This window comes from Aulonocara stuartgranti (assembly GCF_965226115.1).
Source record: "Aulonocara stuartgranti genome assembly, chromosome: 15".
Taxonomy (NCBI): domain Eukaryota; kingdom Metazoa; phylum Chordata; class Actinopteri; order Cichliformes; family Cichlidae; genus Aulonocara; species Aulonocara stuartgranti.
In genome coordinates, this window is record NC_138951.1 from 37511626 (window position 1) to 37521218 (window position 9593).

A 9593-nucleotide genomic window follows, 5' to 3' on the forward strand; every position below is an offset into this window, starting at 1 on the left:
CAAAAATACACATGCAGTCTAATATCAAGGAAGGCGCACAAGGCAAAGCTGAATATTAATATCCCTTTACAAGATACATTTGGCAATTTGCAAGAGGTTCAAATAGGCTACTTAAGTAGGATAGGGACGGAGACTGCCTTAGTTCTATATTTATTTATTTATTTATTATGTTTATGTATTTACAACTAATATTTTTTTTCTGTTGAATATAAATTGCAGCAAGAGTCCTGACAGGGACTAGAAAGAGAGAGCATATTTCTCCTGTTTTGGCTTCCCTTCATTGGCTTCCTGTTAAATCCAGAATTGAATTCAAAATCCTGCTCCTCACATACAAGGTCTTAAATAATCAGGCCCCATCTTATCTTAATGACCTTGTAGTACCATATCACCCTATTAGAGCGCTCCGCTCTCGCTCTGCAGGCCTACTTGTTGTTCCTAGAGTATTTAAAAGTAGAATGGGAGGGAGAGCCTTCAGTTTTCAGGCCCCTCTTCTGTGGAACCAGCTTCCAGTTTGGATTCGGGAGACAGACACTATCTCTACTTTTAAGATTAGGCTTAAAACTTTCCTTTTTTCTAAAGCATATAGTTAGGGCTGGACCAGGTGACCCTGAATCCTCCCTTTGTTATGCTGCAATAGATGTAGGCTGCCGGGGGATTCCCATGATGCATTGAGTTTTTCCTTTCCAGTCACCTTTCTCACTCACTATGTATTAATAGACCTCTCTGCATTGAATCATATCTGTTATTAACCTCTGTCTCTCTTCCACAGCATGTCTTTATCCTGTCTTCCTTCTCTCACCCCAACCGGTCGCAGCAGATGGCCGCCCCTCCCTGAGCCTGGTTCTGCCGGAGGTTTCTTCCTGTTAAAAGGGAGTTTTTCCTTCCCACTGTCGCCAAAGTGCTTGCTCATAGGGGGTCATATGATTGTTGGGTTTTTCTCTGTATCTATGAAGCGCCTTGAGGCGACTTTTGTTGTGATTTGGCGCTATATAAATAAAATTGAATTGAATTGAATTGAAATGATTTATGGGAGGTATTTATGAATTTAAAATGCGTATTTTCTGCTGATGATACTACTAGCACATGGTAGTAGGGAAAATTTCGATCAACTCCTGGATACTGCAGAGAAAGATTCTGATACTTTCACGAACCAGTAAACTCTAATAGCGAATAGGGGTTTATATTGAAATTGATAATGTATCCAAAACTAAATTCTGAAGTGTGTTATTGGGTTGTAAACAAATAAGGAAACCTCACATAAAACACATGACAACAAAAAATTCTAAAAGAATCACATTATTACATACAGCCAAAGTATGGCTGTATGTAATGCAGTGCTTGACAGTAACTCCAATATTTGTCAATATGAAATCTCTTGTTTATTCAGTACATCTCCAATATAATTACAAACATGATTTTATTTACAGGAGCTTAACACAGCATTAAAACATTGCTCTATGCAATACTAACAGAAATGGTTTTCACTGCAAAGTTGTGTCAACACTTGGAAATTACATAAAACAACACCGCTGTCTAAAACTACTGCATCACTTTTAAATTACACACAGTAGAGCGAAAACAATAATTTATTCCTCATCCAAATTCTCAGATAGCACCGATTTTCCAGGGATAGATATCATGTCATCTCAGAAAGGGTAGAAAGGAAGTAGAAGGAGGCTAATCAGAAGAAGCAGCAGGCTAGGGTGGCTTGCTACAGCATGGCTGCCTTCAGGTAATTGGCAGTCCACGTAGGGTTCTATGCATAAAGCATAAGCCATCACATGAGCAATGTAGCTCTGTTCCTGGACTCCATCAAAAAGATGTGACATGGGACCTTTGGCAAAAATGGCTACATCCTCTATGCCGTGGGTCTCTGAATCAAGAGGGACAGCAGTCTGCTGGACGTAGTTGTTGTCCGCTGAAGGGAAACAAGAGAGAAGACTTCAGTATTAGCTGCATAGCTTTAGTTAGATCAGTGTTGACAAAAAAAAGCCAACAGTTGGCTTACTAAACTAAAACGCATTGTACTGATGACATTAGCTGTATTGATAATGGATTGCATTTATATAGCGCTTTACAATTCCACTATTGTCTGTGAAGGTTCTCAGCCATCCAGGTCATCGTAGTCTAAGGTGCTTGGAAAGAAAAGCATTCCACTCTGATTCCACTATTCATTCACTCTCACACACTGGTGGAGGAAAGCTACAATTGTAGCCTCAGCTGCCCTGGGGCAGACTGACAGAAGCAGGCTGTCATATCGCGTATCTGGCCAACAGAGGTAGGGTAAAGTGTCTTGCCCAAGGACACAGTGACCAGGACAGAGAGCCCGGGGATCGAACCGGCAACTTTCCGGTTACAGATGAGCGTCCCAAACTCCTGAGCCACAGTCGCCCCGTGATGAAAGCAGATGAAGACACTAACCTGTTTCATTATCGTAATCCTTACTTTCTGACACTTAGTAATGATTCATAAGTAGTCTTTACAATTCAACACTCCTATGAAAGTACTGTACAGAATTTTTTCTAAATCATCTGCTGTTTATAGCCCTTATTTCAAATGCTGTACCGTCAAAAAAACAACCTGAAAGAATGGTGTATATATACACAAGAAGCTGTATTGTCCATTCAATGAAACTCCATTGCTGAACGTTTGTGAGGTGACAGTGAAAAGCTAGATTGAGTGTTTTGTGGCAGTGCAGTTGGTTTACTGTTACACCACAAGATGGAGCTATTGCATTGATTTGGATTCCATAAAAAGATGCTCAGTGTCACTTACTTGAAATTGATTCATTCACATCCGGGCGACTTCCATTGGCAATCTTGTATCCTGGTCCATTCCCATACACAGCAGTGGTGAAGTGTTTGTTGTCAGTAGCCTTGGTATCAGCGATCCCTGTATATCACAAGGGCAAATTACCACTCAGAACATAAGATGAGGCTGACTTGTTAATGCTAAAGCTTCTTCCAAAAGTGCATTTTACCTAGAACAGGGTTTCCTCTTGGAGAATAACCTCCAAAAGCAAAAACATGAGAGTGGTCTGCAGTGACTATAGTCAGAGTGTCCAGGTCACTGACGAGGTCAGCCGTTCGCTCGATTGCTCGGTCAAACTGTACAGCTTCATGGAGTGCCTTTTTGGCCATTGTTGCATGGTGACCGTGGTCGATTCTCCCCCTTGAAGTTCAGAAGAAAGTCACTGATAAATAAGCATCTGTAGTAGTACGTCTCTTGCAAAGTTTGAGATTGCAGTGAAAACGTAGGCGTCCCAAAGTACAGCCTTAATGCGACATAATGCTACAACTGTGACCAGCACATCAAATATTAGTTTGGCCAATGGTATTGCAGCAAAAGTGAGTTCCAGTTATGGAAAATGGCATGAAATTAATAATAGGATTATCTGTGGAAACCATTGTGTTAGTAACTGCTCCTTCATAGTCATATTAGACCACATTTCACTTGTTGGACACAGTGCCATGTGTAAAAGATGGAAATGGACAATGATGATGTCAATGTTGCATCATCGTAAACTTGTGTGGGGAAAGTCGTATTAATGCACACGCCTGAAGCAAGAGATGAATGAGAAGAAAAAAAACTGTCAGTGAGAAGAGCTTCTAATATGAACCAGCCTTTTTTTCAAGTTTTAAAGAGAAGAAGAGCAGAACAGTTCATCTAAAAATAAATACATAAGAATGAAACATCTGTAAAGAAACACAGACAATATTTTTTTCACAATCTTCTATGTGCCAAAGAAGCAAATCTGTCATCAAAAGTAAAGGTGGACTTGGCAAATAAATAAATAAATAAATGAACACTGGTTTTACTTCTGCCTGCAATCAAGATTAATCAGCACTCAGCCAACCCTCCACATATCTCTGGTGCAGGCTGATACTGATATTGATTTTGCCATTGTCACAATATGAGAATAACATGAAAATATGCCACAGTTTTTATTCTGTCTGTTGTTGCCAATCGGACATTCACATTAAAAGGTCAACCATGATTTGTTGTTTTGATTAATATTCCTGATTTCTTTATTTGGTGAATATACTATACTTATCTTCCACAAAGAGGAAAAATCCTTTGGGGTTCTTGCTGAGGATCTTGATAGCTTTCTCTGTCATCTCTGTAAGGGATGGGTCCATGGAGGGGTCACGATCCAGCTCGTACCGGCAGTCTTTGGGCTCAAACAGACCTTAAAAGAAAGAATTTGCAGGCTTCAGTTTTCCCCTGTTACATCTGCCATATTACATATAGTATATATAATCTTTATATGTAATAAATAAATAAATAAAATGGCACAAACTTGATAAATTCCTTAAAAACACTGACAAATGAGTTCAGCAGAATTTAGCGAAATGTCACTGTTTAAAAATCTAAGGTTTTTTATTGGGTCTAGAGTACTTAAGGTCTTGTGTTTTTCTTCTCTGTATGACGCAGTTGTAAATGATGCACCTCAGAGTTCTTACCCATCAGGAAGTCTGTCGTTGCAGGATTGATAGCATCAAAGTCAGCCTTGTTCCAAACATATTTAGCATTCTGTCGGTGGGGAACAATGACAAACGTGGAAAATGTTTGTTTTTTAAAAAAAAATGCTCAGTGATGAAAATCACGATACATGTTCAAACTTAAAACTGATGAGCACACTTGATGAAGGCACTGTTTACCGGTTTGTTCTTTAGCCATTCATCGACCAGATTTTTCCCGTCCTTTCGGACTCCTGTCTTATTTAAATACTCTGGGTCTTCCACTGTTGTGGGAAACATATAGGTACGACCTCCACCAAGGATAACCTGCAGAAAGAAATATATTCCCCTTTTGATTTTTGTACATGTAAAATACTTTAAAAAAAAACACATTTAGTGTATGAGGATTTATTCACCGAGTACTTCTGAGGTTTGGATTAGAAAGTGGTTTCTTAGGTTCGCTGTCATCCATGTTTTACAAAATTGTCGAGGAATCTGCTTTTGGTAAAATTTAATGACTTATCTAAAAGACCTTATCTGGTTTATTCAGTCTAGAGGTACCTTGATTTTTTTTCTATTCATCATTTGTGTGAGTGCACTGTTCATTTGCCTGCCCGTTTTGATTAAGTCTTACATTTATCTCTGTGTTGTAAACCAGCTGGTAAGCAATGTCACGGCACTCATTCTTGACTGCCTCATTTGGGAGATCAGCATCAGAATACCAGTCCCGGCTGGCAACGTGAGCGTAGGCTGCAGCAGGAGAAGCATGTTGAACTCTGGTTGTGGTGACAATGCCAACTGATTTCCCTGAAACAAGGACCAGATTTTTCATAGCGTTAACATATTTGCTGAGTTATACTTGGAGAACTTGAACTGATTAGGCTCCTGGAGGTTAACAAATTTTGTTTGAAAATGCAGGACACATTTATTTTTTAGATTTAGATATATTTAGATATATACACTTGATGTGAGGTATGCTACAGAAAACACGCCTGTTTAGATGTAAAATTGTTTTATTTATAGTAGTTGAATAGTTGTCCAGTTAGTAAGCTAATGCTGTACACTGAACAATAAATGTATATAGGTTATTTCTCTTGTACACGTTCGACTTTTAAGATTTTATTGCTTTGTAGCATCATTTTCATGTGCCTTAAAGTAGTCAAAGCTTTGTGGATGTGGGTCTACCTGCAGCCTTGGCACGGTGAAGAACAGATATGACTTCATTTCCATGGGAAGCCTGGCAGTCGTACCTTGGAGTGGCAGCACTGACCCCCAGAGTGCCATAGTTGGCTTTCACACCACACTGGTACGCTGTTGCTGTGCCAGCACTGTCTGGCATCTGCTGATCCACGTTGTACGTCTGCAGGCATCCGAAGCAATCACACATATTGCATGTTAACCAATATTCACGCTCACTGTCAAAGAAAATGCTGATTCTGTCATTGACATCAAGAAAATTAAAACACTGAACATTCATAAATTAAGTGTCCTAGATTTTTCACAAAAGTTATGTCACCTGACTTATAACACAGATAAAAAAGCCTGTCTTTGTTAGGCTGGTAACATGTATCCTGCTAGTGAAAGGGCAAAACCTGAAACCTTGACCCTTACATTAAAGGCATGACTTTGCTTTGGAGGAATTTCACTGCAAATTAATAGCTGTTGTGAGTGATGACCTTTATCTATGAAATGTTTTTATTCTAATTAGAGTGACCACTTGCAGGATCATGTTACCCCCATCCGAATCATTGGATGATTTGATGAATATGGCAAATATATATATTTTGTGCTACGGCCATAGACAGTTTTTAGGAAAAATGAAGCCAATGAAGTACCTTAACCATGAATTCTATATGAAGACCACCAGATGGCACTAGTTACCATAGAGGTCTGTGGGAAAACAACTTTGACCTTTGTGAAGACCCTTCTGCTCAATTCATGGGCTCAGTCACTCATTTTGGCTCACATTGAACACAAACTTAAGTCTGCTTTTATAGTTTATCTTTTGAAACAGTGGCGTTCCACCCTTCCAGCACATACTTGCAGAATCAATGCCAAGTGACACTGAAGCTGTTGTTTGTAATCTTGCCAGAGGTGGGACCAAGTCATTGTTTTGCAAGTCTCAAGTAAGTCTCAAGTCTTTATCCTCAAGTCAAGTCTCAAGTCTCAAGTAATGTCAGGCAAGTCAGAGTCGAGTCTCAAGTCACTGGTGTAAAAGTCCGAGTAAAGTCACAAGTCTGAAACTTTGAATTTCAAGTCCTTTCGAGTCTTTAAAAAAAACGAAAAAAGAATGTTGCAGTTATGCTAAATGTAAATATTAGACCATGTAATTTTTAAATCTGTGTTTTTCTCAACACATGACGAAATAGTGAACTTAGAAAATATACACAAATTGTGAAATTGCACCTCTTTAAAATGCAGCTCAATTAAACTTAGTTCCAAGAATAATTTTCACCGTCAGTTCTGAGATAAGCTGCATGTTATTCTTAGATGCGGTTATAGGACCGGCTTTAAAATCACATGACAAAAATATCATACACATTAAAAAAAAACTGTATCACCAACGTAGCCTGGACAACATTTGCTAGTTAGATGAAGTCAGCTATCTCATCGTAGCAAAAGAGAAGCACCACCTACCGTTCTTTATGGAACTTCAACCGTCGGAGAAAGTTGGAAGTTGTTCCATCTCTGTCTGTGATTCTCTACTTGGATGTTTTGCATATTGCATTTCGGTTTTTTGTTGACTACTTCATAGTTTATGTACCTGAAAAAATAACTCCTTGCAGCATTTTTGAGCGTTTTTTTTTCTTTTTAAAAAAAAATCTGGTTAATTTGATTGGCTGTGCTACAGCTCACGCACACATACGTACGGAGTGTGGTTTGAATAAATGAATGAATGAATTGAATTAATGGTGCACACTTTCTATATAATATAATATAGTATGCGTGTTAAATTTTATATTTGGGGTGAAATATCAAGTATTTTCAAGTAAACTAGTTCAAGTCCAATTCAAGTCCCAAGTCATTGGTGTAAAAGTCCAAGTCAAATCACAAGTCTTAGAACATTTTTTCAAGTCAAGTCTAAAGTCATAAAATTAATGACTCGAGTCTGACTCGAGTCCAAGTCATGTGACTCGAGTCCACACCTCTGAATCTTGCTTTCTGGTTGTTGTTTTTATCAGTAAGATTTAGAACCATAAAAGTATGTGCGATACAGTTAAGGATGCAAGTCTACGGAGTGTGTTGCTCATAGTGTTCTGACCTTAGAAAGGGCCAGGTGGGGGAAAGAATCCATAGCTAGACTGGACTCCTCCCCACTTACTCCTTCCAACTGGCCTTTGAGGATCCGGGCAGCAGTCACTGTTGGCATACCCATACCTGGAAGTAGGAGGAATCACACGTGAGTAGATAACATCAGCCAAGAGAGTACACTGTGCTCTTTGAACTCATTAGGTCCAGCTAATAAAACAGCTAGTGAAACTTGGTAAAGGACATTCTGGTCATCAGATATAAACCTTAAACTCTTCTAATGTGTCACCAATAGGTCATTAACTAAAAGAACTTTCCTATGTATTCTCACAAACACGTCATTTATTGAGCTGTTACATATTACTTATCAATCATAAATATTGATAAAACTTTAAATGTGCTGAAGACAGCATCAGTGATGGCAAAAGTCGAAGCTCATAAAATCATAATCAAGATATAAATTTGTCATTTGTACAGAGAAGCTGCTAAACAGTGATGTTGGGTCAGAGATTAAATAGCAGCAAATGTATGATTTCATGTAAGGCTATATTTCCACAACGGAATAAAGAAATTCGTTTCTGTTGTTTTACAATAGCGGAAAATATTTCGCCTGCTTTTGGTTTTGGTTAAATGGAATTAATGAAGCAAACTGAACTAACCTGTTATTAATTTCTGTTGAACGTCCAGACATGGTAGATGACTTCAAACTGTTTCCGATTTACCCTTTTTTGGTATTAGCCCGATTAAGGATACAAGAGCAAATATTGCAACCCCACATGCACTGTGGGCTTTGCAGAGCCTCACTTCACTTTGTTATGCCTGGCTTTCTGAGCAGATGATCATGTGTCAGTGTTCATCTCCTACCATGATTTTTGTGGTACCAAAATCTGGGGCTTTAAAAGACCTTATTATGTTTTGGTGAGTTACACCACAGTGATGGAGAGACTCAAAATGTCTTTCAGCTGAATAAATGAACTGAGGTACAAGAGGAAATACTTGATAGTTTAAAGAAACTTCATAAATGGTAGGAAAATTTCTTTCTTAGACTTACCATCTCCTAGGAAGAGGATGGCATTCTTGGCTTGGTGTGAATTACGTGGTTTATTTAGGGCTGCGTGAATAGCATTCCTTCCTTTATTGTTCCAGTAGAACGGTTCGAGCTCATCCTCTATAAGCGAGACAAAATAAATGTGAAGGTGGTTAGAGCCATTCAAATGTGTTTCTGTGTTTTTTTTTAATGAATAAACTGCATAATAGTCAGTTTTTGCAACACCGAATATGCATTGCATGTCTGTTACTGTCTTTTCTTTAAGCTTGAAATTGTGTTGCAAATTGAAAGTAATATTCTTAGTTTCTGAAGAAGCTCTCATGAACAAAATGTAGCAAATTCTTACTGTTAGCACACGAAGTCCACTGCACCGAAATGGAAATCAGTAATCCAATAAAAAATAGATAATGTCTGTTGGCCATGGTCTAGACTCTATATGAATGCAGAGAGAGAACAAGAGCACGTTTTCCTCACTCTGAAGCACCTTTATATATTCAGCCAAGGAGCAAAGGGCACATGAAGGAACTTGCAATTGAGGGAAAAGGTTTTATGCAATCTCTCACACACATGCACACGGGAGAAGAGGCAGTAAACTACGCAATGTCAGTACAAAATAGTTAAGAAGATCTAAATTTGCTTTGTAGAAGTAATCATTATTGGACCACGGTGAAATTAAAACCGTAGCTCACACGATAATGCTAAAGCAAAAGTGTTCTTTGCAGAATGTGAAACAGAAAGGAGTTTCCTAAAATTGTTGCTGTTAGCTTTATACCTAATAGTTAATTTGATCCCTTCTATCAGTATCATTACCCAGATTAAGTACTTTTGTGCATCAG

At 38.5% G+C, this 9593-nt stretch overlaps 1 protein-coding gene across 1 annotated transcript; it reads right to left on the reverse strand.

Moving 5' to 3' along the window:
• Positions 1–1425: 1425 nt before the first annotated feature.
• Positions 1426–9442, reverse strand: LOC309690039 (alkaline phosphatase-like). The gene is made up of 11 exons (XM_082506872.1): positions 9104–9442; positions 8761–8877; positions 7723–7838; positions 5646–5820; positions 5095–5267; positions 4662–4787; positions 4464–4533; positions 4051–4189; positions 2981–3171; positions 2776–2892; positions 1426–1918 (listed from the first exon to the last, which is right to left on the reverse strand). The coding sequence occupies exons 1-11, from the start codon at positions 9177–9179 to the stop codon at positions 1647–1649; spliced, it is 1572 nt and encodes a 523-aa protein (XP_082362998.1). The 5' UTR covers positions 9180–9442; the 3' UTR covers positions 1426–1646.
• Between the last annotated feature and the right edge of the window lie 151 nt (positions 9443–9593).